At 34.8% G+C, this 26,980-nt stretch overlaps 1 protein-coding gene across 3 annotated transcripts; it reads left to right on the top strand.

Moving 5' to 3' along the window:
• The first annotated feature begins 319 nt into the window (after nt 1-319).
• On the top strand, nt 320-20,477 carry LOC123554371 (2'-deoxynucleoside 5'-phosphate N-hydrolase 1-like). Of its 3 annotated transcripts, XM_045344462.2 has the most exons (6): nt 1,078-1,201; nt 11,045-11,085; nt 11,899-12,045; nt 14,692-14,757; nt 16,049-16,159; nt 17,054-20,477. In XM_045344462.2, the coding sequence occupies exons 3-6, from the start codon at nt 11,913-11,915 to the stop codon at nt 17,155-17,157; spliced, it is 414 nt and encodes a 137-aa protein (XP_045200397.2). In that variant the 5' UTR covers nt 1,078-1,201; nt 11,045-11,085; nt 11,899-11,912; the 3' UTR covers nt 17,158-20,477. The 3 variants fall into 3 exon arrangements, with proteins under 3 accessions (XP_045200398.2, XP_045200397.2, XP_053404177.1); XM_045344463.2 differs by lacking the exon at nt 11,045-11,085 and having other exon boundaries at nt 320-1,201; XM_053548202.1 differs by lacking the exon at nt 1,078-1,201 and having other exon boundaries at nt 10,196-11,085.
• The last annotated feature ends 6,503 nt before the right edge of the window (nt 20,478-26,980 follow it).

Raw genomic sequence — 26,980 nt, 5'->3', positions numbered from 1 at the left:
AAGCTATTGGAAAGTCATCACCAATGCACAACCCAGATATTAGGAGGTTAATAGTAGGGTTAGTGAAGACTGGAACTAAGAAACCTATGAAACGTAATTCTCCTATGCCAATTCAACCGTTTGTAGATCTGTTTCATAAATGGGGAGATAATGCATCATTAACTTTAAAACAATTACGTCAGAAAACATTGACAATTATGGCATTTACGTTCATGGCACGACCTTCAGATTTAGCACCGCGTAGTGAAATTCTTAATTCTGACTCATCATCATTAGAGTCTATAGTTCTATCACTGAATGATGTTAGGCTACTTTTGAAGAAGATGGACATTTGACAGTTAATTTCTGGGGAATTAAAAATGACACCAACAGACAAGGTTTTCGTGTTTCTGTATCCTCAAATAGTGATACACTAATGGATCTTGCAACATGCTTGCAAGAATATATTCACAGAACTGAACGCTATCGACCTACCGATAAACTTCCATTGTTTTTAACGCTCAAAGCGCCTTACAGAGCGATTTCTGCAGATACGGTTGCCAACATTTTGGAGAACTCCATAAATCAGGCGGGTCTTACGGGATACTCAGCAAAATCATTTAGGCCAGCAGGTGCATCTAGAGCAGTAGAAATGGGGATTCTACCTGAAACTGCCATGCAGATTGGAAGATGGAAGACTAAGGAAGTCTTTTTAAACCATTATGTATATCCCAGAGTTGATCAGGAATATACAACTGAACTGTTTTCATAATCGCAATTATGACAGTGTGTATACAGCACAGTTATTGTTTTATAGTTTTGCGTTTAAGTTCTGTTACATTCAGTGAAGAGATCACTAGATCTACCAGTTGTAAATATTTGAGCAATTCATGCAAGGATATTACTTTAAATGTACATGTCAGTTGTTCATACTTGTGCTCCTTTACGGATCTTAATTTGACACATTATCTCTAAACGAAGTAACATAATACATTACTTAAAAAGGTATGTGACTTTTAACGTAGATTTGTAAAATACAATTTAGTCTAGTTGTCAAAACCTCTATGATCGGAGTTACTTCCCTTTGTTATGATTACGCCATTTGTTCAATGTTATTTATTTTTTGACATAGATAGCTTTAATTATCTTCCGGTGGAGTCTCAAAAGTTTTACGGAAACAGAAAAAGTTTAAAACTGACTAAAATTCGAATAAGTGCAAATGGTACGTCCTAGAAAATCAGATTTGACAGGAGTTTTAAAGCTAGGCTACAGCTACAGTTTTAAGTCGCTTTACAATTACAGATTGTAGCAAACAACCACCATTTTTTGTTTGTTTTGATTTACAGGAATAAAATTATGTTTTTGGATTCTAATATGTGTATTAATGACAAATCAATTGTGTTTTTGAATGTAAATATTACTGATAAAGTTTTATGCTTGTTAAGTCGTGCCCTAGATTTTGACACATAACTTGTTCAGGTTTTTTGTGCAAAAGTGCAGGCCCTTGTGCAGGATTTTTTTGCTGGGGGGCCCAACCTGGGGTGGGTTTGAGAGGGGTATCCCCTCCAGATGTCGAAATTTTTTTAATATGGTACATGAAAAGATGCATTTTCCTGCTACCTGAAACACCTTTAAGGATGCATGAATGTATTATATAATTAAGGAAAAGTCTATTTTTTAATCATTTCATCAAGCCTTTTCAATGTATGTATGATTGTACAGTCACAGTGTATGGACTTCATTTTTCTGTATGATACCCAGGTCATACATGTCAAGTTTCCCGGATCGTCCGGGAGTTACACGGATTTTTGGTCCATTTCCCCGGACATACGGAAATCAATCATTTCTCCCGGAAATCCAAAATTCCAAGTTAATGGTTTCCTATATCCAAAGAAGTATAAAATACACAGAATGGCAACTGGCTGTAATCTCGCGTGAGCTCGTGTCAGAGCGTGATTCGGCGTTATCTTACTAAAAACAAACATCGGCGAGCATGCAGTTACAATTTGTACCTTTAAAACTACATTTAAAATACATGTTAGCTTCTAAAACAAATTAGTTTAATGAGAAATGGTCTTAAGACACGAAGTACAGGGGTTTTTTTGCCATCGAAAGAAGCGTGGTCATACGGTGATAATTATTTTACCGATGAATAATTGCTTTCGCATACAAAATGGCGCGTGGAGAAAGCGCCACTTCCGGTAACGAGATCTCGTTTTTTTGTCACGGGAGGTTGGCGAGATTTGCTCTATATGCCTTTCAAGTTGCCAATCTATTTATTTTATAGCTCTTTGCTATATCAAACTAAATCCCTTATTACCATTACACACAGTGCCTTACGTAATTTATCACTCTACTGGTATATTGATAAGAGTTTAACAAGGTTACGCACCGATGACATTCTGCAAACAGGTGTGTACTGTGCTATTTTTAGATTGTGTTAATTGGCGAGTGGTGATACTGACATAATATGATGATAAGATTTAAGTGTGAAGGGATACATTTGAATAGATTAAAGAGCCGACCTTTATTGGAGTGGTGGCAATCATTACCACTGATGGCATAATTGTGAGAACAACTAGAGATAGGTTTTAACATTCTTTTGACAGCTATGATTTTGTATTTCATTTTGTTTTTCAGTGTAGATTTAAAACAGTGAAGTACTTCACTACTGTAGATTTATTTCCAATCTGTGCTAGCTTCTGCTCATTTGCAAAAAATCTAAGAATGTAAAAAAAACCTGCAGATTATTTCACATAAAAGAAACTCGCCAGTATAAAATTTCATCCAAATTCCAATTCATCTGCTCAAACCATACTGTAATAATTAGATAAAGTTACTATAAATCTGTTTTGTAAAACTGTTTGTTTACATTGCATAATTTCTAAAATTTTCATTTTAGACAGTACCAGTAACTGTTAAAAGGGGTGCTTACAAAAAAAGATACCGACTGATAAATGGCAAAGAATGCAGATCATGATCAGACTGCATGGACAATTTACACTTGTCAAAAAGGCAGAATCAATCGTATTCAACATGATAAAGGTTAAAATGTTTTAAAATGCAACTTAAACACCTTAAAATATTGCCCAAATCCGATCTAATCTGTTACACGGTATTATATTCAAGCAAAAACTTCCTAAAAAACGTTCGTCGAAAAAATCTCCTGGATTGTCATCAAATATCCTGGATTTTCAACTGAAATATCCTGGAAAATTGTCCACAGAACTTGACATGTATGCCAGGTCTCAGTGTATTGGCTCTGATATCTACCAATCCAATGTATAACCAGCTACCAGTAATAAAGAAGCTAGTGGTTTGAAAATCAACTTTATTTATCATAATAAAACAAACTATATGATTGTCAGCAATAATTATACTACATTTTAATCAAATGAATAAAATTTCATTCATTCTACTCTTTTCTTTCAATCATAATATAAAAAAAAACTGTTTTCTAATTAAGTTTAAAAAAAAATAATATGTATTAAGTACTCTTAAGCATAACCCAATAATAGGACGTTTCGGGACAGTGTGATAACTTTTGACAACTATAAAATATATCAGATCATAAAATTAGTCATCCTTTTTAAAAGCAAATGAGTAAGGCTACCAGACAGATAAGGGGATCCGTAACTTCTATCTTTCTTCATAGGCTAGTATCTCATGTGATATACATGTAAAGCTTTTAATGGGCTTAACTTGTTTTTCTTCCTTGATTTATAAAGCCTTTTTATTTGAGATCAGCTTCAGAGAGAATCATCAAACAGAACAGCCCTTATCCCAGGTGCATGCAGTATCTGTCAGTGGTCACTTTCAAGCAAAACCTTATATGGAACTGCCCTTACCACAGATGCATAAATTACTGTCAGCAAGCATGTTAGACAAAAACTGCAGTTAAAACTGCTCTTATTCCAGGTGCATGATTAGTGACTTTTTTCCTTATATAAGTAGTACTGAATATCGGACCCGTTAACAATAATTGCAAACGGTGTTTCAAAATTTTCAAATTTGGTCCGCATACCCATTCACAATTAGTGCAGCAATCTCTAAAAATAGTAGAAAAACATAAAAAAGACATTAAAAATCTTTAAAGAAGTTTGTTATCGACTTTTGTGAGGAAAAGTGGCTGATTGATCGTCACCCTATATTATTGACTCTTCAATGTTAATTCATAGTGCGTTTAGGTACGAATAGGGTACAAATCATTTAAATCTTTCCATAGTTGGTTTTGTACACACGATTGAATAAAATAGTATATCAGGGGGCGATTGGAAAGTGTACTGAAACAATTGAGGACGAAATATTTCGTAATCAAGGGACTGGATAATATTAGTGATCAAGACATAATTTTGATTCACAAAGTATTTAAAAAATCACAATTAAGGGGAAAATAATCACAATTTTGAGTAAAATGATGCTTATTTTCACAATTTTTCTTGAACCGGACCCATTAACAATTTTTTTTAAAGTCACTGAAGATGTCAGTGATCACCTTCAGACAAAATTGCCAATAGAACTGCCATTAGCCCAGTTGCACCATGTTTCTGTCTGTGATGGCTTTCAGACAAACCTTCAGAAAAGCTGTTTTTATCCCAGGCGCATGAAGTGTCTGTCAGTAATCACCTTCAAACAAAAACTACCAATAGAACTGCCCTTTTCCAGTGAGTATGACCTTTCTCTTTAGAGGGCACTTGCAAAGAGAAATCCCAAGTAGGCCTGCCATTATCCAAGATGCACAAAGTTTCTGTTAGGGCTGTCCACATCACTGGTGCATGGAGTTCTTTCAGTATAATTTTACTAGGAGTTTCCTTTTTCAAACGATAAAAACATCTTTAACATTAAACACTGTCAAGAACTTGAGTTTAATCAGAACCTGTAACATTTTAGCACATAGTACATCTGAAGAGCACCATATTTATTGAATATAATATTATGTTTGATGATATCTACTCTGTGTGTGTATGTGTGTGTACATTGTATTTTACTTGACTATATGTTAGTCTAGCATAAGTTATAATGGTGGGAAAATATCATTTGCCTAATATATTAGAGATATTATCAAAACAGATTACATTACATGTATTGTTTCATAGGCTGTAATTTATACATTTCATTATTTGAGCCGCACCATGAGAAAACCAGCATAGTGCGTTTGTGACCAGCATCGATCTAGACCCGCCTGTGTATCCGCGCAGTCTGGCCAGGATCCATGCTGTTCACTAACAGTTTCTCTAATTGCAATAGCAGGGTTTCCATGGTCAGGGAAAAGTCAGGGAAAAAGGTATTTTTTTCAAAGTCAGGGAAAAGTCAGGGAATTTTGTAATTGGTCAGGGAAATTTGGAAATTTAGCAAAAGTCAGGGAAATTTAGACCAGAAGTCATAAGCAGGAGAAAAAAGTGAAAAAGTAAAAAGAATGAAAATAAAAGGCGAAGGCAGTTTCATTTTTTTTTTTTTTGGCTAAACCAAACATTTTTGTCATCACTTGAGCGGTTGTCGGCGTCGGCGTCGGCGTCGGTGTCGGCGTCGGCGTCGGCATCTGCGTCGGCGTTGCCTGGTTAAGTTTTATGTTTAGGTCAGCTTTTCTCCTAAACTATCAAAGCTATTGCTTTGAAACTTGGAATACTTATTTACCATCATAAGCTGACCCTGTATAGCAAGAAACATAACTCCATCTTGCTTTTTGCAAGATTTATGGCCCCTTTTGTACTTAGAAAATATCAGATTTCTTGGTTAAGTTTTATGTTTAGGTCAACTTTTCTCCTAAACTATCAAAGCTATTGCTTTGAAACTTGGAATACTTGTTTACCATCATAAGCAGACCCTGTACATCAAGAAACATAACTCCATCTTGCTTTTTGCAAGAATTATTGCCCCTTTTGGACTTAGAAAATCAGTTTTCTTGGTTAAGTTTTATGTTTAGGTCAGCTTTTATCCTAAACCATCATAAGCAGACCCTGTACATCAAGAAACATAACTCCATCTTGCTTTTTGCAAGAATTATTGCCCCTTTTGGACTTAGAAAATCATTTTCTTGGTTGAGTATTATGTTTAAGTATACTTTTCTCATAAACTATCAAAGCTATTGCTTTAAAACTTGCAACAGTTTTTCACAATCATAAGTGGACACTGTACATCAAGAAACATAACTCTATCCTGCTTTTTGCAAGAATGATGGCCCTTTTTAGACTTAGAAAATCATGGGTAGGACAATATTTCTATTATACAAAAAAAATCAGATGAGCGTCAGCACCCGCAAGGCGGTGCTCTTGTTAAAAAATACAGTCTGTTAAACAAAATTATTTTTAACTTTTAACAGAATTAAGACTGTATGAATGCTATGAACTGTGTAGTCCTGCATAGTTGCACATCTATTTCATCATTTTACCATATAAGGGTGGTTTTCAAAATAATGAAGCAAAAGTGTGACATAGGGGTTGAAAATTCAAACTTATTTTTTAGGGTGGTCACCTATTTTTTATGATAGCAAATACTTCAAATTTGAAGGAAATAACTCTCGGAAAGTGTTGAGAAATGCCAATAAGAAAATATTTCAGCCTTTAATTCGAAAGTTCAGTGAATTTCCCGTAAGATGGGTGATAAATATTGCAGTGTTTTATGACAAGGAAATATGTATAACAGTAATTTTTTAAACATAAATGATAAGTAATGGGTGTATGTGTATGGTTTGAAACTTATTTACTCATATGTTTGTGGACATTGGTTTTTAAAATCACAATTTCTGCACAAATCTGAATGAAAATAAAACTTTACCTAGAAAAGTTGTTGCTAAATGCAAAATAACTAACATATAATTATAAAACCTATTTTTTTCTCTCACTTTGCATGTTTATAAACCACATGCCAAATTTCAAGAATGTCCAGTAATTCTAATTTCTAGAATTGTCAACTCAAAATTGAGTTATTGTACAGATGCACAGGGGACACATACTGAAGATCAGTGTAATATTCATCCATTATTAGTTTTCTATTCATAAAAAGACTAATGGTAATCAACTTTAGACAAATACCATTAAAATATTAATTTATTCCACAAAATAACTACAAAATTGAAAATTTTCACTACAAAAACATGCAAATTCAACTGAATGTAATGCTTTAATGAAAAAATAAGTGACTTTATACATAACTAATACACTGAAATCATTTAGTTTACATGCAATGCTTATTCATAGTAGAAAAATGACAAAATGCCATGCATGATAAAATGGAATAGTAAAATTCATACATACTTTATAATGTTACTAAAAGGGGTGCACAGGGGACAAATTGTATCAAAATATTTATTCATAGAATATGTTCATGGTAAGTAAAATTCTTTTAACTACACAATATTTACTAGTGAACATTACATATTTAGGTAAACTTAAAGAGCTTAAGAAGCAATAAAATTGATGTTTCCACTTTTAAACTTAAAAATTGGCAACTTCAGAAATAAATGCAAACAATGAATTTTAAATCGTCCAGGGTTTCTTATATAATGCTAAATTATCAAGTAATGCCTAAATTTTGCTTTCACACTGCTAAGAATATAGAACTGCCACCACAAATTACAGTAATGCTATGAAAATTGATATATGTCAAAAAAGGGTGCACAGGGGACATCACTTTTGGCTCTGTGAATGTTTAACAGTCAGTAATATGTGAAGTTGAATGCTGCTTTTGTATCTGTTGTAACTCCCTTTCAAGGAAAATAAAGTAAAATCCCATTTTATTCAAAGAATATAAGAAATCTGACACTTAACAACTAAAAAGGTGCACAGGGGACATTTTTAGGTGTATAGACATCCATCAAGTTTCTGAGAAAGTTGATTTATTAAAGAAAAAAAATCATACTGTGTCTTCACAGCTGAAGGGATAAGGATCTTAGAAAAACATTAAGACTTTAGAAAAGTAATAGGGTTATGAAATTGTAGTGTTCAACATTTAAATTTAGTATTTTTTTAACTAATTTTTGTGAAGGGGGTTCCATCACAAGATGTGAAATATTGGTAACAATAAGATGTAGGTAATGAAAAGAAGTATTGTATTTAAATGTGCAGAGTTTAAGTTACACAAAAAAGCCAAAGCTGTAACAATAAAGCATGGTTTTAAAAAGTAAGCCACAGTTCAAAACTATACTTCATGTAAAATGTCACACTTTTTTGGGTGCACAGGGGACAAAATTAGCTATATAATTTAATATAACTTTAAAACTGTTTGATTCATTAAGCTGAAATCGCACACATTTATTGACTACATTGATTTGGATATAATTTGCCCCAAAATGCATTCTAAAACTAAACTGAATTAAAGTAAGGTGAGAGAAAAGAAAAAGCTTCATTATTTTGAAAACCACCCATAAGCCATAATAAAGCTTTTCTGTTATTTATGTTTGTATGGAAAAGTTACCTAAGAAAACTTATTAATACATACCATTCTTACATGTTTACCATTTTCTTTACTCAGATTACTGCTTACAGATTGTAATGTGCAAAACATTGCTATTTTGATTTATTTCTATATTTGAATAGACCTTATAGTCTTCTGGTCAACTCTTCGTAGTAAAGATCAAAACTAGTTTTCAAGTGCTAAAGTGTTTGTGGAAGTTCAGTGTTTAATAAGTTTGAATAGTTATTAGTGGCGGATTTTGTTAAAAGGAAAAGACTATTTTAACAGAATTCTTTGCAGCATCTTAATTTTACCCTGTAATATTTTAGAATTCAGCTAACTGAGAGAGACTGAAAGATTAATATTTAGAGATGTAGAAAAGATGCAAACAAATTGCATACTTAGGATGGATATTAGCACTTATTTGGCATCATAGAAAAACAATTAAAAATGGAAAGTTAAACAAAAATGAAATCAAAACGTTAATTCCATTGTACATATAAAGGGTGTAAGTAAAGTTTGCTGCAGCTGGAAAAGTAAATCAGCATGATAAAAATGTGTGAAGTAAGATTTGTTAAGTCATTTAATACTGATATGTTGAGGCATTTAAGCTGAATACTATTTATTGTATTGAATTTTCAACTTTTGAAAATAAACAGGCATTTCTGCTTTTAATGAATCTATGTCAATCGTTAAGTAAGTATCCCAGAACGCGAACGTTTTGGTCAGGGAAAATTGGAGTTTGGTCAGGGAAAAGTCAGGGAATTTTATTTTCTCTGCTTTGTAGGAACCCTGAATAGGCTTTGAAAGTGAACGCATGGATCCTAACCAGACTGCGTGGATGAGCAGGCTGGTCTGGATTCATGGTGGTCGCAAACGCACTATGTTGGTTTTCTCATGGTGCGGCTCATTTCATTATTTTAGTAAGCCCAAGAGCTGGCAAAATTAAGATCATTGCAATTTTCACACTATTTAGCCATGCATCATGGCATACCATTTGGGTCAAAAGCACTAGTGATAAAATTATACCTGCATGTATAAAATTGTAGCAAAAATTAAATTTATTATAAATTCTATACCTGCATGCAGTTGTATCTGTTTACTTTTGACCCTATTGGTACAACAAACATGCACTGTTCAAGCCTGTAAACTAAATGTAGTAAAGTCTCATACTGTCTGATATCAGTAAAACTGTGGAAAAAGTCACTTGTTGTCAGTCATGCTGTACCAAATGAAAACTTAAACTACCAATGTTTCAGACCAGTGGAAGATGAATTTGTTCATTTGATTGCAATTTACACCTCTATTGATTCAGAATGTACATGGCTGTCATGTTTGCATGCAGCTGTGTTGCAAATGCAGGTTATCATGCAATGCTGCAAGAAAATTGCACTTTTTCTTCACTGATGAATCATTGATGTGTATTGATTTAGTTAAGTTAAAGGTACACATTCAAGGATGGAGTGTCAATTGTTTCTTAACAAATACAGGGAAGTTATAAAATTGTTTATCAAGAACACTAGGAATTGAAAATAAATGTTAATTACATGTAATTAATTGACTTATTAATCCCCCGCCGTGGCTGAGGGATTATAGGAATGGTCTGCGTCCGTCCTTCCGTCCATAACAAAATCGTGTCCGGTCCATATCTCCTAAACCCCTTGAAGGATTTTCATGAAACTTGGGTCAAATGATCACCTCATCAAGACGATGTGCAGAACCCATGAGTCAGCCATGCCAGCTCAAGGTCAAGGTCACAACTCAAGGTCAAAGGTTTGAGCCTTCCATTTTGTGTCTGCTCTATATCTCTTAAACCCCTTGAAGGAATTTTATAAAACTTGGGTCAAATGATCACCTCATCAAGACGATATGCAGAACCCTTGAGTCAGTCATGCCGGCTCAAGGTCAAGGTCACAACTTAAGGTCAAAGGTTTGAGCCTTCCATTTTGTGTCCGCTCTATATCTCCTAAACCCCTTGAAGGATTTTCATCAAACTTGGGTCAAACGATCACCTCATCAAGGCGATGTGCAGAACTTATGAGTCAGCCATGTCGGGTCAAGGTCACAACTGAAGGTCAAAGGTTTGAGCCTTCCATTTCGTGTCCGCTCTATATCTGCTAAACCCCATGAAGGAATTTTATAAAACTTCGGTCAAATGATAACCTCATCAGAACGATGTGCAGAAATTATGAGTCAACCATGCCAGCTCAAGGTCAAGGTCACAACTAAGGGTCGAAGGTTTGAGCCTTCCATTTGGTGTCCACTCTGTATCTCCTTAACCCCTTGAAGGATTTTTATCAAACTTGGGTCAAATGATCACCTCATCAAGAACTCATGAGTCAGCGATGTCAACTCAAGGTCAAGGTCACAACTGAAGGTCAAAGGTTTCAGCTCTGTATCTCCTAAACCCCTTGAAGGATTTTCATGAAACTTTGGTCAAATGATCACCTCATCAAGACTTTGTGCAGAATTCATGAGTTAGCCATGTCAGTTCAAGGTCAAGGTCACAGCTAAAATCAAAGGTTTACCCTTTCACTATCCATAGCAGTGGCGGGGGATTTAGCTCTCTTTCAGAATGCCTTGTCTTAAATTACAAATTGCTTCAAATTTCTTGAGGAAATGGCAATAAAATGTCATAAATTTATTCAGTTACACTTTGTAATTATTACTCAAGGTCTTGTAGAGAAAAAGACAAAAGAAGAATAAAAGGATTCAGTAAGTGAAGAGTTTGTTTATTATCGTGTCACCCCCTACTAATTGAGTCAGCAGTCATTGGTTTTGAGACACCAACATGCATTGAACAGCATTACTTCCTGATTCCTACTTTATACACCAGGCAGGTAGACCATTGGTAACCATTATTCACTGGCTGATCACAAATCCCTCTCCCTTGACAGTAGCAAGACTCTCTGACAGGGCTCGAACATTTGAACACCCAGTTGTAGGGCAGGTACCATATCAATTAGTCAAAATTTCTTTGTACCAAAATCTGAGAGAGCACTCTCTGGTTGAATGATTATGGTCCCTGGTATTAGTTCACTTTCCTTCATTTCTATGGGTTCTAAACCCCACATGGTATGTAGAATTATTTTGTTTGAGGAAGCTGTCAAGCTATCAAGCTGTCTTATGGAAGGTTATTTTACGTAAGTGCCTGACGCATGTGTCTAAAATAATGCTTGGAGGGGCACTCAGTGTTTTCCGCTGCCATTGAAAGCTGGAAAATTGCCATATAACCTATATTTTGTAAATGTGACCTGAAACCCAATAATCAAAAAGCTGCAGAAAGGTTGCTTAAAATAAATTTTAAAAAATGGTAAATAATTGGCTAAGTTACAAGAATTTGTTGTAAGACCTAATAAAATCTGTGAATTTATCTTGTTTTCTTACCAGTCTTTTTGATTCAGTTGGTTTTATAGTTTGCTATCTTGATGTGATTTCTACCTTTTCTTGATCTCAGTCACTGTTGTATTATTTATTGATTTAATTGATTGATTGTTGAAGATGTGCAACAATGTCACTGCATTTCAGAGTTAACAAGAGACATGAAGATTTATTTCTGTGGAAGTATCCGTGGGGGTCGCCAAGATGCAGAGTTGTACACTCGATTGATAGAACAGCTTAAGGCTTATGGAACAGTTCTTACAGAACATGTTGGCACTAAGGAACTCACTGAAGGTAGGAGAAAATTTTATTACAGCCTCCTTCAAGATTGTTTTCCGCATTGTCTGTCAATAAGTACACCATTTGGCTTCTGATCAATAACTACAGATTGCTTCATCTGACATCAGTCAAGCTTTATGGGATGATTGCCTGCAGTCGGTAGATGTCCCCTATTGTTTTTGGGGTCAGTAAGTCAAAGGTCAAGGTAACACTGACATTGAGCCTAAAAACAGTTTACATTTTTTGTACCCCCCGACAACAAAGTTGTAAGGGGGGTATACTGGTTTCAGGTTGTCTGTCTGTCTGTCTGTCTGTCTGTCCATCTGTCTGTCTGTCTGTCCGTCTGTCCGTAGACGCAATCTTGTGCGCTCCATCTCTCCTTATCCCCTTGACAGAATTTAATGAAACTTCACACAAGTGATCAGTACCAACAGTAGTTGTGCATGGGGCATGTTAGGTTCTTTTAGAAAAAAATTTGCAGAGTTATGGGACTTTGTTTTTTTTTGTTACTATACTATATACATAGACACAATCTTGTGCGCACCATCTCTCCTCATCCCCTTGACACAATTTAATGAAACTTCACACAAGTGATCAGTACCAACAGTAGTTGTGCATGGGGCATGTTAGGTTCTTTTAGAAAAAAAATTTGCAGAGTTATGGGACTTTGTTTTTTTGTTACTATACTATATACATAGACACAATCTTGTGCGCACCATCTCTCCTGATCCCCTTGACACAATTTAATGAAACTTCACACAAGTGATCAGTAACAACAATAGTTGTGCATGGGGCATTTTAGGTTCTTTCAGAAAAAAAATTTGCAGAGTTATGGGACTTTGTTTTTTTGTTACTGTACTATATACATAGACACAATCTTGTGCGCACCATCTCTCCTCATCCCCTTGACACAATTTAATGAAACTTCACACAAGTGATCAGTATCAACAGTAGTTGTGCATGGGGCATGTTAGGTTCTTTCAGCGACAAAAATTGCAGAGTTATGGGACTTTGTTTCTTGTTAACATACTATGTACATACAGTCTGCATATGCAATCTTGTGCATGCCTGATCTACCAAACCCTTACACACAATTTAATGAAACTTCACACAAGTGATCAGTACCAACCCTAGTTGTGCATGGTGCATGTTACATTCTTTTAGATAAATATTCTGCATAGTTATGGGACTTTGTTTTTTGTTACTTTACTGTATACATACAGTCTATATACATACAGTCCACGTAATTATGCAATCTTGTGTGCGTCAAATTGCAATGTACTGTGTCAGTGCATGCGGGGGGTACATTCATCACCTTTAGTGATAGCTCTAGTTTGTAATTAAAGAGTGCTTTGGCCTGCATTCGTCAAACTTCACCAGATTATTGTCTGTATTCATTAGACCCCTATTGTTTTGTGGAATGGTAGGTCAATGTCACAGTGGCCTTGAGACCGAAAACAGTTTCCGCTAAATAACTGAAGAATGCTTTGGCCTGCAGTTGTTAAACTTCTTAGGTCTATTGCCTGTGGTCAGTTTATAAACCCTATTATTTTAACTTCAAGACTAAATATGGTTTTTGCTTAATTTGGCCTACAATCATAAAAGAGTGATTTAGCATAAAATTGTCCAATCGCTTAGGATGACTGCCTGGTCATTAGATCTCAGATTGATAGGTCAGAAGTCAAGGTCACAGTTTTGGTTCAGTTACTTGAGAAATCTTTGGCTGTCAAGTGCCTGTAGTCAGTAGATGATCCTGTTGTTTTTGAGCTCATTTTATCAAAGGTCATTGTCACAGCTTATAAAAATACATACCCACTTCCTTCCAACAGACCATCATGGAAGCAAATATGTTTTGCATACAGCTGTTTTTATATAATGGTAACATATTTTGCTGATATTATGAAGATTGAAATTGTTGAAACTCTTTTCACTATCCGTAATACAAATAGTAGTTATTCTATTTTGGCCTTCATCAGACTGGGCACATCTCCCAGTCTGGGTATTTTCACTCATTTAGTAACATCATAAAATACAGGTCAGGTTTGACTTTGAGGTCAGTAGGTCAAAGGTCAAGGTCACAATGACCTGGAACAGTTAAACCAGTTCCGGATGATAACTTGAGAACACTTGGGCCTAGGATCATGAAAGTTGATTGGAAGGTTGGTCATGACCAGCAGATGACACCTATTGATTTTGAGATCAGTAGGTCAAAGTTCAAAGTCACAGTGACACGGAACAGTTAAATCATTTCCGGACGAGAACTTGAGAACGCTTTGGCCTAGAATCATGAAACTTAAAAAGGAGGTTGATCATGACTAGCAGTTGACCCCTATTGATTTTGAGGTTCTTCTTTGACATTGGCTTACTTCTGTCACAAGGCCGTATTGTGGGGGTATAATTCGTCACTCCTGTGACAGCTCTAGTTTAATCTTTATTTTATTCTCACATTTTTCAATTTTTATGTATTCTGATATAATATCCTATTTTTCATGGTTTATAGATAGCTTATAAAGAGACAAAGGTTGGAATTTCATTTTGGGCTGCTGCAGTCACTTTTGCTAAAATGTATTATCTAGCTGAAGGTGTTCTGGACAACATTTACTTCAAACTAAAGTCCATAGCTTTGTCAATGAGCTTTAATAATGTTTATGTAAATTTCAGAACAGCAGAAGTGGACAGAAAAAGAATGCCACGACAATTCGCTGCAATGGCTAACAAGTTGTGATGGTAATTTTTATCTTTTTTCTTTAATCTGAGATAGAGATTATGAAATCTTGTCAAGTAAGAAAAAAAAACATAGAAGGAGCCTCTGCCATGAAGGATTGACTCTGACTTTTATTTAGGAGGATCATGGGTAAAGCAACTGATTCTCTACCTAGATGTTGCAGGTTAAAATCCTAGTGAATATGAAAGGCAGTGTTTCAAAAATCCTATCCATAGGAGCATATTCTGGTGAGAAAGCCAGAAAGCAGGTCATCTGACAAAGTCAACATTGGTTTTAAGGTATTGGTGTCAAATTAAGTGTAAACTAAACTAAAATTAATGATGCAGTTTCACCACACCATTCATTGTGCCTATCTCTCCATATCTCACTTTACACCAAAAATTATAAACAAATAAATAATGAGAAAAAATATCAGTGGTTTTATGAGTGAATTTCAATGTTATTTTTGTAAAAAAAAAATTGGAAATGATCATTTCTGTAAAACTATGAGAACATCTAACTACTTGTTTTACTGGACAGTGTGTTCTGAAAGAATGTGAAAAGAGTATAAAATAGGGTATTCTGACTTTTCAAGTCAAAGTGAACTGGTTCAAAATCTGATATTGTTAACTTTAAAGAGAATAGAAATAGCTCCATCTTTAGAAAGGGCCATATCAACAAATGAAAGGGTTTCATTTTTTTTTTTTTTTTTTTTCTGTACATGTGAGTGAATGAATTTCATATTTTATTTCAAAAATAAAAGTTTTGATTGAGTTTGAAGAACTACAAATCACTTTGGCAAGGCCTTACATGCATGCCAGATAGAGACGTAAAAAATTGATTGTATGTCATAATTGCATCAGTCTATGAAATGTGAGACTTGACGTTTAAGTGAAACATAACGTAGATATCAAAGCACGTTTCTAACAAAAAGAAACAACAGTCACTTTAACTCAATTTTTTATAAGACATGTTTCAAACTTTTAAATATATACTTTCTTGACCTATTTCTTGGTAAACACATTAAATTTTAAAAAAAATATTTTTTTGAAAGTTCAGCTAAATTCTACATTGTAAAAGTTTGATCCCACATAACTTGCTGAACTACCTAAAGCAACCACTTTAAGTATCCACACTAAATACTTCAAATTCTAAAATGAGGCAGTAGTGTTTTGAAAAAAACTGAATAATGTGCATTCAAGTTACATTATAGATTTCATGTCTACAAGATGTACAATTTTACTTCTTCTTGTGGCAGTATGTTAACCCTTTGTGTCAGAAACTGTCTTGTTCATGCTACAATCATTGTTTCAGTTGTAGTTGCCGAGGTAACTCAGCCGTCGCATGGTGTTGGTTATGAGATTGGTAGAGCTGTTGCCATGAACAAGAAGATTCTATGTTTGTTCCGACCATCCTCAGATAAAGGTATGTAATAATATTACCATATGGTTTAATGCTTGGTTGTAATTTATAACTTTATAGGATTAAGGTAGTTGTGCACATTTGATAAACTGGAAGTCATGACATAACATTATTAGACAAGAAAATAAGCATAAAGCCTGGACTCGGCGTACATAAATAAAATCATGTACCGGTAACTAATCAGTGGCATCATGAGTTTAAATTTATTAAAGCGACAACTTTCTTTACAAAGATAAAATATGAAGATGTTAGCACATGGAAAAATTTCAAATTAATGATGAACTTAAAATTTTCTTGAATTTATGGTAAATTATGTCAAAATAAGCACACAGACCTATACATTTTATTGGAGTATATACAATGTAATAGACAATATATTTATGAATCATTTGCCTCTAAATGCTCTGGGTTTGAAACCTTGCTTGGGGCATAGATTCTTTTTGTGTGATGAAGTCATCCATCTGGCTTATGGAAGGTCAGCAGACGTTGCTTAAGGAGGGTTGGTAGAGCATGCTTACGGAAGGTCGGTGGTTCTACTGGGATTTGAACCTTAGCTTTACATAATGCTCTGGGTTTGAAACCTCTCTTAAGACATATAATTTTTATATGTGGGGAAATCATTCAACTAGCTAATGGAATGTTGATGGAGCTTGTGTACAGAAGGTCAGTGGTTCTTCCTGGATTCCGACCATCGACTTACTGCGTAATATAATGCCCAAAAGGGCATGTGAGGTCTTCCTTCACCTGTGAAAGCTTTTTAGTTGTCATATATGACCTAAAATATGTTTGTGTGACCTAAAACCAAACAAAATGATCATGCTGATAACATTTTTCTCAGGAAATAAGTGCTGCAGATTTTTCCCAAGAAAATAAAGTACGATTGTTTTACATTTGCAGGTATATCTTCTATGATATTAGGAGCAGATAATGGATCTACTGTGCAAGTAAAGAACTATAGAGAGGAAGATGCTGCAAAAATATTTAAAGACTTTCTTAGTTAAATAGATATGTTAATAATACTTTTGTTTGAATAGAACAGACTCAGTAAATGAGCCGTGCCATGAGAAACCAACATAGTGGGTTTGTGACCAGCATGGATCCAGACCAGCCTGCGCGTCCGCCCAGTCTGGTCAGGATTCATGCTGTTCGCTAACAGTTTCTCCAATTCCAATAGGCTTTAAAAGCGAACAGCATGGATCCTGACCAGACTGCGCGGATGCGCAAGCTGGTTTGGATCCATGCTGGTCGCAAACCCACTATGTTGGTTTTCTCATGGCACGGCTCAAATATGCTTTTACCAAGGGAAATGTTCAGATACCAGAGTAATGAAAATATTTCTATGGAGACACTATAACTATAAAGACTTCCATACTTAATAGTCTTGCAGTTGATTTGAATGTATCAATGTAATATAATCGTGTTATTATAATGGTAGCTCGATCTGGAACGCTGTATTTGGCTTGAGTGGATTTTGCCAGATGGAATCTCATGAGGCATGCAAGCGCCAAGTGTGTTCCGACCGTGCAAAATCCGCGAGAGCCGAATACAAAATCCATGATCTAAGCTACTGTTATAATTACCCTTTTTATTATATATCTCCACCTTTCTGTTGTTTTGTTATCGAATATTTGTAACGAAACGTTCAATGCTTATCAATGTTAAAATAGAAGTGAGTGAAATTTTATGTGCACTATTTATAGAACTGTGTCAGGTTATGCATATTTAATTTAAAAGAAAGTAGTCTGGCAACATACAATACAAAAGGTACAATATGGTGTTTTTTTTGCCTGTTCATATTTACTTGTGAAATACAAGCTGCATACCAGAACCTCTCTACTCCTGGTGTGTTTATATAAAAAGAAACATGAAATTGGGACCATGAAAATTGTTTGGATTGAAGAGTTTTTGATTTTCAGGGGTTGTGGTTTAGAGAGGTTCCACTGTATATGTACACTTATTTTTAGAACACCATTGCAAGTAGACTCACTGTAATAAGTATGAAGACATGTGTATGTGTACACCTATTTTTAGAAAAGTGGAGTAAAAGTATCTGCTGAAAAACTTTCAACTAATTTCTCATGCAAATCTTCACATTATTAGTACATAGGATTTAGGTTTTACTATGTGTTACTATAATTGAGTGGCAACTGCAATGTTCTAAAATTTGACACTTTAGACACTAACTGTGGCACTTCTTACACAACTGGCTTTTGCAGGAAGTGGACTTGAGGGTGGTTCCAATAACCTTAAAGCCTTCATTGCAGTTCAGCTAACTTAACTAAGATTGCTTGTTTGAAATCACAAACATTCTTATTTCTTCTCTTTTGTGTGATGTATTAGAGAGAAGAGCATGATTTTATCTGTTGAATGCTTTTTACATGGAATAAAATGTTTGTTTCAAAGTTTTTAGAGAATTCACAGACAAATTTTCCTAGTCGCCTTACTCTAGGAAACCTTTTCTGACATATCATAAAGTAAAATTGTGTGTGTATTTAAACATATTTTGTATATCAACAATAATATATTTCATGTTTGTTTTCTTTAACAATAATGTATATATTTAATGTGCTTTTGATATTGTGCCAGTTTACAGCAGGATATTTATTGTGTTTTTACGGACAGATATTATTTAAATGAATACTTTTTGACATTATGATTCATATTTATTTTACATAATTTGTTAGTATTTTAGTCTTGAAAGGTATTTTATGAAGAGTGTAAAATGAAGACAATTTCTTGCCATTTGATTGTTGGAGAGGGTTCAGTTTCTATTCTTGTACATGCAGACATGTAGTAAATTCCTATACATAATTACAAGCATTTGCTAAAATTGCACGATGGATTTAATTAAGTTGCTTGATGCAAGAAAATCTACTTGTTCAACCTTTACCCTTCTAAATTTCTATAATGAACTTGTCCATCTTTCAGTTTGGACAGTACCATTAACTGTTAAAAGGGTTGCTTACCAAAAAGATACTGAATAGCAAACAGTGCAGATCTTGATCATACTGCATGGATGTGCAGGCTGATCATGATCTTCAGTGGTTGCAAAGGCAGAATCAATCCTGTCTAGCAAGATAAGGGTTTAATGTCAGATATTGGTTTTACAAGCGTGTTAGATAGATAGATAGATAGATATTCTTTATTTCCTCCATGTAGAAGAGCATATAATATTTACAGACAATGCAAATGTAATATATATACAAGTTAAACATTTACAGCCAGTTATTAACAGTATTCTTTATATACATAATTTATACAATTTCAAACGTGCAGTTTTATAGGAAGTGATATAGCAACAATATACAAAATGTAGACCTTCCTTCACAACCTCTGTGGTCATACAGTATTACTAGTGTTTGTCTTTTGTTGCCAATGTGTAGAGTTTATTGCTGTTTCTTTGTATTGTTGATATGTTTGCTAAAAGTTTATTTGAACCATATGCCATCTGTATATAATGCAAATAGAAAAACATTTATTTAATTTCTTCTTTCAGAAAAAAGGTTCCTGCATATATCAGACTTAATGAAAAAATTTCAGTTACATAGTTTATGCAGTCTTTGATGGGTTTAAGCAGTCTTAATTGAATATTTCTGATAAAAAAAGTGGGTATGTATGAGTCAAGTTATTAAGCCATACTTGTTTGAAGTTTATTCAAGTTAATTCATATTTTTGATAAATACTTTTATCAGCTACATTTTTAATTGTGACAGTTTGATTTACTTTTCTCATGCAGGTTTTCAACATGACTTGGATTCTTAGACTGTGATATATTATTAATAATCAAATTTCTCAAAAAATCGACAGCATTTAGAGTGAGTCTAATTTTCTGACCTGTGGTTGGGGACCTGGTCCACTACTTTTAACATTTACTCTGCTAAATTTCTAAAATGAACTGTTCATCATTCAATTTGGGCAATACCATTGAGTATTCGAAGGGGAGTTCACTGAAAATTTACTGACTGAATAGCAAACAGTGCAGACCATGATCTGCCTGCATGGACGTGCAGGCTTATCTTGCTCTGCTCTGGTCGCAAAGGCAGAACCACTTGCCGCCAGCAGGCTGAAGCTTATAGCATCCTTTTAGGTTGAAATGTCCATGACCTTGGCAGAAAGATGAAGTGATTCTAGGCTTGTCTACATGATATGAGATTCTGATAGTATTGGTTTTACCTCAGTTTTACTTTAACCTTTAGTTAGTTTTAAAATTATGAATTATTCATCTGTACTTTTAACATTGCAAAAGAAATTGTGTTTTCCTTTTAAGAAAAAATATACATATCAGTAATAATGTATTGGGAATAAAATGAAAAAAAATCTGTTTCTTGTTTCTGCTCTTTATTTCATAAAAACTGACATTTAAAACTTTCATTAATTCTTTCATCTTTTAATTCATCAATGTGGATGATTGTACTCCCCCACCCCCAATCTGAAGGCAGATATAGTAGTCGGATGGTCCATCTGTCCCCTTGGTTTCCAGTTGATAACTGAAGAAAGCTTAGGCACATGAACCTCAGATTTGGTAGGCAGGTTGTTTGTGGCAGGCAGATGACCCCTACTGACTTTGAGGTTGTTTGTTAGGTTTCCAATCAATAACGGAAGAATATGTTGGCCGAAAGTCATTTAACTTCATAGGGTGATTGCCTGTGGCAGTAGATGTCCCTTACTGTTATACAGATAAGTAAGTGAAGACCACTGTGATCTTGAGTTGAAAATCAGTTTCCAATGGTTAACTGATTAATGCTTTTGAATACTGTCATTAAACTTTGTAGGATGATTGTCCATGGTCAGTAGATGGCCTCTATCATTTTGGGTGTCAAAGATGAAAATCTATTTCGATAACTAAGAGTACTTTGGCCTACAATCATCAAACTAAGGATTATTGCCTCTAGTAATTAGATGAACCCTAATATTTTGGGGTCAAAGATCAAGGTCACAGTGACCTTGAAACTGAAAACTGTTTCATTATTAAAGAATGCCTTGGTCTACAGTTGTACAACTTTATAAGATGATTACATGCTTTACTTTAGAGATCAGTATGTCAAAGTGACCTTGATACTGAAAACAGTTCCTGCTCAACAACTAAAAAACACCTTGGCCTACAGTCTTCAAATTTATATGATGATTGCCTGTGGACAGTAGATGACCCCCACTGTTTTAGGGATCAGTAGGTAAAAGGAAGCTTTCCACTCGATTACTGAAGAAGGCTTTGGCTTATTGTCTTCAATCTTTATCTGGGGTTTGCACATGACACTCATTGAGTTAAAAATTCATGCCAAATATAAACAAGATTTCTCCATGCATGTCAAAGTTATGGGCCGGACAAGATCTGACACGACCTTTGACCTCCAACTGTGACCTTGACCTTTGAGATAAGAACCTGGGATTTGCGCACGACATTCCGTCTCACTGAGGTTAACATTCATGCCAAATATAAACAAGATTGCTCCATGCTAGTCAAAGTTATGGTCCGGACAAACCAATCCTGACGCACGCACATACATGTACATCGAACAGCCATTTGGACAACTTTCTCTTCGCTTCTGCAGGTGGGCTCGACAAAAATGGTTTCCCCTGGATAACTGAAGAAAGCCTTGGCCTTCAGTCATCATTCTTCATAGGATGATTGCCTGTGTTAACAGATGACCCCTGTTGTTTTTGGGGTCAGGTCCAAGGTCATGGCCAGATTTACATTGAGTCTGAAATAGGGTTTTCACCCAGTAACTAAAGAATTCCTTGGGCTACTGTCTTCATAAGATGATAGCCTGTGTTTAGTAGATGACTAGTATTGTTTTGGGGACCAGTACCTGGTCTGAGATTGTAACTGTGACCTTGAGAAAGAAAACAGTTCCCACCCAATAACTAAAGAACTCCTTGGCCCACAGTTGTTTAATTTCATAGGTTAGTAGATGACCCTTTTTGTTTTGGGGTCAGTAGCTCAAAGGTCAAGGCCACAAACCGAAAATGTTTTCCATTCGGTAACTTAAGAATGCTTTTGCTTACATTTATCAAACTTCATAGGATGGGTGTCTGTGGTCAGTAGATGATGCCTATTTTATGGGGGTTCCATAGGACAAAGGTCAATGCCATAAGAATGATAATCTGTGGTCAGCAGGTGACCCCTATTGTTTCAGGGTTCCATAAGTCAAAGGTCACAAGGATGATTACCTTAGGTCAGCAGATGACCTCTATTGTTTTGGGCTTCTGTAGGTAAAGGGTCAAGGTCACAGTGATCTTGAGACTGAAGATGGTTTCCATCAAGTAACTTAGAAATCCTATGGGCTACTGCCTTCAAACTTCCAACGGTGATTGCCAGGTCAAGAAATGACCCAAATCAATTTTGGTGTTTGTATACAAATTTCAAATGCATAGTTTTCTCAGAACTGAAAATGGGATAGGTCATTACTGGGGGAAGACATTTTGTCTTTTACAAGCAGCTCTTGTTAAGTCCTTCAGTAAAACCAGAAATCATGTCACAAATGTGCATTATTAGTAAGTTTTGTTTATATCACTATCTGATTTTTTGACATTTTTCTTTTATCTGTGTACACAAGGAAGAACTCTTAGGCTATTTTCAGGTATTTGCAAGCATAGATATTTATTAGCTTACTTCCCTTACACTGTTGTGAATAGAAAATGAAAACTGGTATAGACACAGTATATAATTTTTTTCACCAGAGACACGTAGGATATGTTCATCAGTGTATGATTTACCTTTGCTTCACTGATTCTTATAAGCTTAGTTACTTAAAAGATAAACTTTTACCAATAAAATGAAGTTTCATTCGGTATATTATTGTGAAGATACAAACATTTTTGCTTGCAACAGATTGTCACATATATGAACAGATATTCTAGTAATAACCCCCATTTAAACAAAATTTTGTCAGCATACCGTACAATGATGCTTCAGACCAAGTTTCATGAAGATCTATCAAGTGGTTCATGAGGTCATTTGAAGGAATTTCTACTCGTAGCTCTTGCAGCCTTTAAAAGAAGTAGAGTGCCCCTTTTGAACAATTTTTTGAGAGAATCTTATAATGATGCTACTGACCAAGTTTGATGAAGATCCATCAGGCAGTTAATGAAAAGTTGTTTAAATGTATTTCTATTTTTAACTCAAGCAGCCAAGTAAATGGGGCCAAGTGCCCCAATTGGAACAAAATTTGGAGAGGACCTTATGATAATGCTACAGACCAAGTTTGATGAAGATCCATTAAGCAAGTCATAAGAAGGCATCCATTATTTTTAGCTCTAGCAGCCTTTAAAAGGTGCAAAGCGATCCCGTTTGAACAAAATTTAGAGAGGACCTGACAATGAACCTACAGACTAAGTTTAATAAAGATCCTTCCACAAGTTGAAAAGAAGTCATTTCAAGGTGTTTATAGTTTTAGCTCTAGTGGTCCCTAAAAAGGGGCCGAGTGCCCACATTTGAACGAAACTAAGAGAAGACCTTTTATCGATACTACAGACCAAGTTTGATAAAAATCCATCAGTCAGTTTATGAGAAGTTGTTTTGAAGCTTTTTTTCTATTTTTAGCTCTAGTGGCCTTTAAAAAAGGGCCAAGCAAAACCACTTGAATAAATCCAAGAGAGGACCTTGCCAAGATGCTTCAGACCAGGTTGTGTGTAACTCTTGACCAGTAGGTTCAGAGGAGATGATGTTAATGTAAATTTGTGAATGACAGTTGACGAAACATTCACCTATACTAATAGTTCACCCTGAACTTTGATTCAGATAAGCTTAAAAATGAGTCATTATCTACATTTAATTTGCTTGATTATAAAACTTGAGGTCATTACTCTGAGCACCTTATCCTCTAACTAAATCTGATTACGTTGAAATTAATGCCCTTGTATTGGTGCCTTACATCTGGCATGCTGCAGAACCAGGGAAGCTTCAGAAACTGGTGTCTTTTGTATGTTGCTATACCCTCCCAACTAAAAAAACTTACTAACAGTTTTCTGGTAGTGTTGCCCATATGGGTTACCGATGACAACTATAAACAAGCTTAAAAATATGACCTTGCATGCAAAATTTAAACCAAGGCCTGACAACAACAAAGGCTGCTAGAAGGCCTAGGTGAGTACAACAGCTCTCAGTATTCTTCAGATAGTCAAGCTAAAAATGTTACGGGCCACATGGAAAAAAACAACAGCAAGATTTTATAATCAACATAAGTTTAATTTCTTTAGTATTTATGAATTTGCTGTGCATAACAAAATTACCGTTGCTGCAAATTAAAGTAGTAAGTATAATCTCACTAAGATTACAGAAACAATAAAGATACAGTTTTCAAAACAAAGAAAAAAAACTGAAAATCTATACTTTGTAGTGAACATGGAATTCAGCAATGACAAAGTATTAGAAAACATCACTTAACTTTCATTTTTAACTTATTGCAAACTAATATTAGAGCACTTCATTTGTAAGAACTAAACTGTCGGGTTATTTCAAAAACAATCATGGCAGATACCAGTCAAGAAGAAAAAGCACTACTGTTATTAGATCATTACATTTAGCACACAACTCTGTAAATAAAACAAAACTATTCAACATAATTTATACATAGAAAAATTCAAATTTTATGCCACTTTATATTCACATGATTGTCAAAACTTATACTTAGCTGTAAAAAAATTTGTAGAGAGAAAATAGCTGTAAAATCAGCTTTGTTTAAATGCATGTTTTAGTTACCCACCAATGTCAGTTCAACTACCGGCAACCCTGGATTAAAACACCACTAGGTTCTCCGAATTCAGTAACTAACAACTTCCCCACATGAACAGAGGTAGAGAACAACACAGCTTGGAGTTACAATCTTTTATAAATTAGTCAGAGAAAAATTGTAGTCAAAGAATTCTTGCAATCTTTTGTTTCTAGGATTCAAGGTTAAAAGACCAGGTTTGGGTATCATTCACAGAATGGTATATTGTCATTGGTCAGTTTCAAACCTGAGATTGGATTCAACCAATCAGAAGCCAGAGTTTTGAGACTGGTCTACGAACTCAATTTTATGACAATGGTCTCATGCCACTGTTAAATTTCAAGAAACTGCTAAGAATCATCCATTTTGCGACCTCAGAACCTGGATGGAAAGAGATCAAAATCAATGAATAAACATAAATAAAACAACATAATATATATACTCTTACAACATCAATTATACAGCCGTTTGGGTAAATTGGGTTTTAAAGTGTTTAGGAAATGAGCAATCATATCTTCTGTGAACACAAATCTGAGGGGTGTCAACTATACTTACACATACCGGTGCTTACATATACAGAAAAAAATGAAAAAACAATTAACTTTATACACTGCAAACAAGTACTGCCAAATGAAATTTATTTCACTTACATGACAACTTGATAAATTTTGTTCCATATAGTTTATCCTGAAAAATAACTTGTATCCTGGAAAAGCAACTTGACAAATGGTAAGCTAAATACTCAATGACAAGTTTTTTGCAAACTAGTTTATGTTTGGCAACTGGGTCTCCAGTATAATTAAAACCTTGCTCCAAAAATTAGTTATAGACCAGACAATGTATTTTTGACGGACTACCAAACTAACATACAGTGCCATTACTGTATTCCTCCATTTGGGGATATAACAAACAATAACAAGAGGGCCAAGTACAGAGTTAGGTTTATATTACTATCAAGGCTCTAGCTTAGTAATTATGGATTCAGAGGCGAAGATATTCAAAGTTTCTTTTATATTAATTTTGCCTATATCATATATATGTCACACACATGGGCATGGCCATCTTTTTAACCAAGGGCAATAATTTGAACAATTATGGTAGCAGGCAACCCTGACATGCCTAATATTCAAGAAACATGCTGTTTCTGACAAGAACATTTTTAAAGTTTCCAATACATAATAATTATATGGAAAAAGTGACCACTCCCACTGGCGGCCAAGTTTTATGACAAATCAAAATAATCTGAACAGGTCACACAAGGACAGTTTGTCTGAAATTATTTTAAAATAAGGCAAGCAGTTTCATACAAGGTATTTAAGCTCCTACTACATACATACCACACCCTCAGGTGGCAATGTTTTTTGATGAATCAGCAGTTTCACACAAGAAGATTTTTCAAGTTTCCACTATATACATATAGAGAAAAGTGACCATGCCCCTGGCAGTCATGTTTTTTGATGAATCAGAATAACTTGCACAATCTTAGCCCATTTCTGTGAAATTAGTTTAGGAAGACATGTCATTGTAAGGTTTTTCTATTTTTAGCTCTGGCTGCCCCTGTGTGCAACCAAGTGGAACCGTTTGAAAAAAATTGATAGAGGACCACCCAAGGAACATCTAGGCCCAAGTTTCATCAAAATCCATTTATTGGTTTTGGAGGGCGACGATAGAAATGTAGCAGGGTAAGGGTTAAGGAAGACTGAAACTGACCTTATTATGCAACAAAATCTCTGAAAGTCACAATTATTACATCATAGCATCAAAAGTCATAGCATCTAACAAATTGAGTATGACAAAATACAGGCAAATATTTAGAATAAAAATAATATATCACAAACAGAGATTTTCTCTTGAATAAAATCATTGTCCTTCAGATGCATATTATTATATCACTCTGGCTGTACCCTTGTGAAATAATTCCTTAGCATCTAAACACCAAACAATGGTTTTATTCAACAGCAGAATCACTGTAACAAATATATTATTTCTCAACTTATTTATACACAATAGTTATGCAATCAATCCTCAACATTTTTATTTGTTATTTAAACATTCAGAGTTTTCAAAATTCAAAAACAGTGAAAATTAAACCAAATTTAAGCCAACTTCTATATAA

This window comes from Mercenaria mercenaria, chromosome 7, assembly GCF_021730395.1.
Source record: "Mercenaria mercenaria strain notata chromosome 7, MADL_Memer_1, whole genome shotgun sequence".
NCBI lineage: Eukaryota > Metazoa > Mollusca > Bivalvia > Venerida > Veneridae > Mercenaria > Mercenaria mercenaria.
The sequence above is the reverse complement of the archived record's forward strand: the minus strand, read 5'-3'. Positions and strand labels throughout refer to the sequence as shown.

What these genes read in the sequence shown, in the direction of transcription:
- LOC123554371 (XM_045344463.2), top strand. Translation starts at nt 1,069, where the DNA reads ATGATTACGCCATTTGTTCAATGTTATTTATTTTTTGACATAGATAGC. An exon ending in AATTCGAATAAGTGCAAATG is followed by an intron (nt 1,202 to 11,898) that starts GTACGTCCTAGA and finishes ACTGCATTTCAG; the next exon opens with AGTTAACAAGAGACATGAAG. An exon ending in CACTAAGGAACTCACTGAAG is followed by an intron (nt 12,046 to 14,691) that starts GTAGGAGAAAAT and finishes TGTAAATTTCAG; the next exon opens with AACAGCAGAAGTGGACAGAA.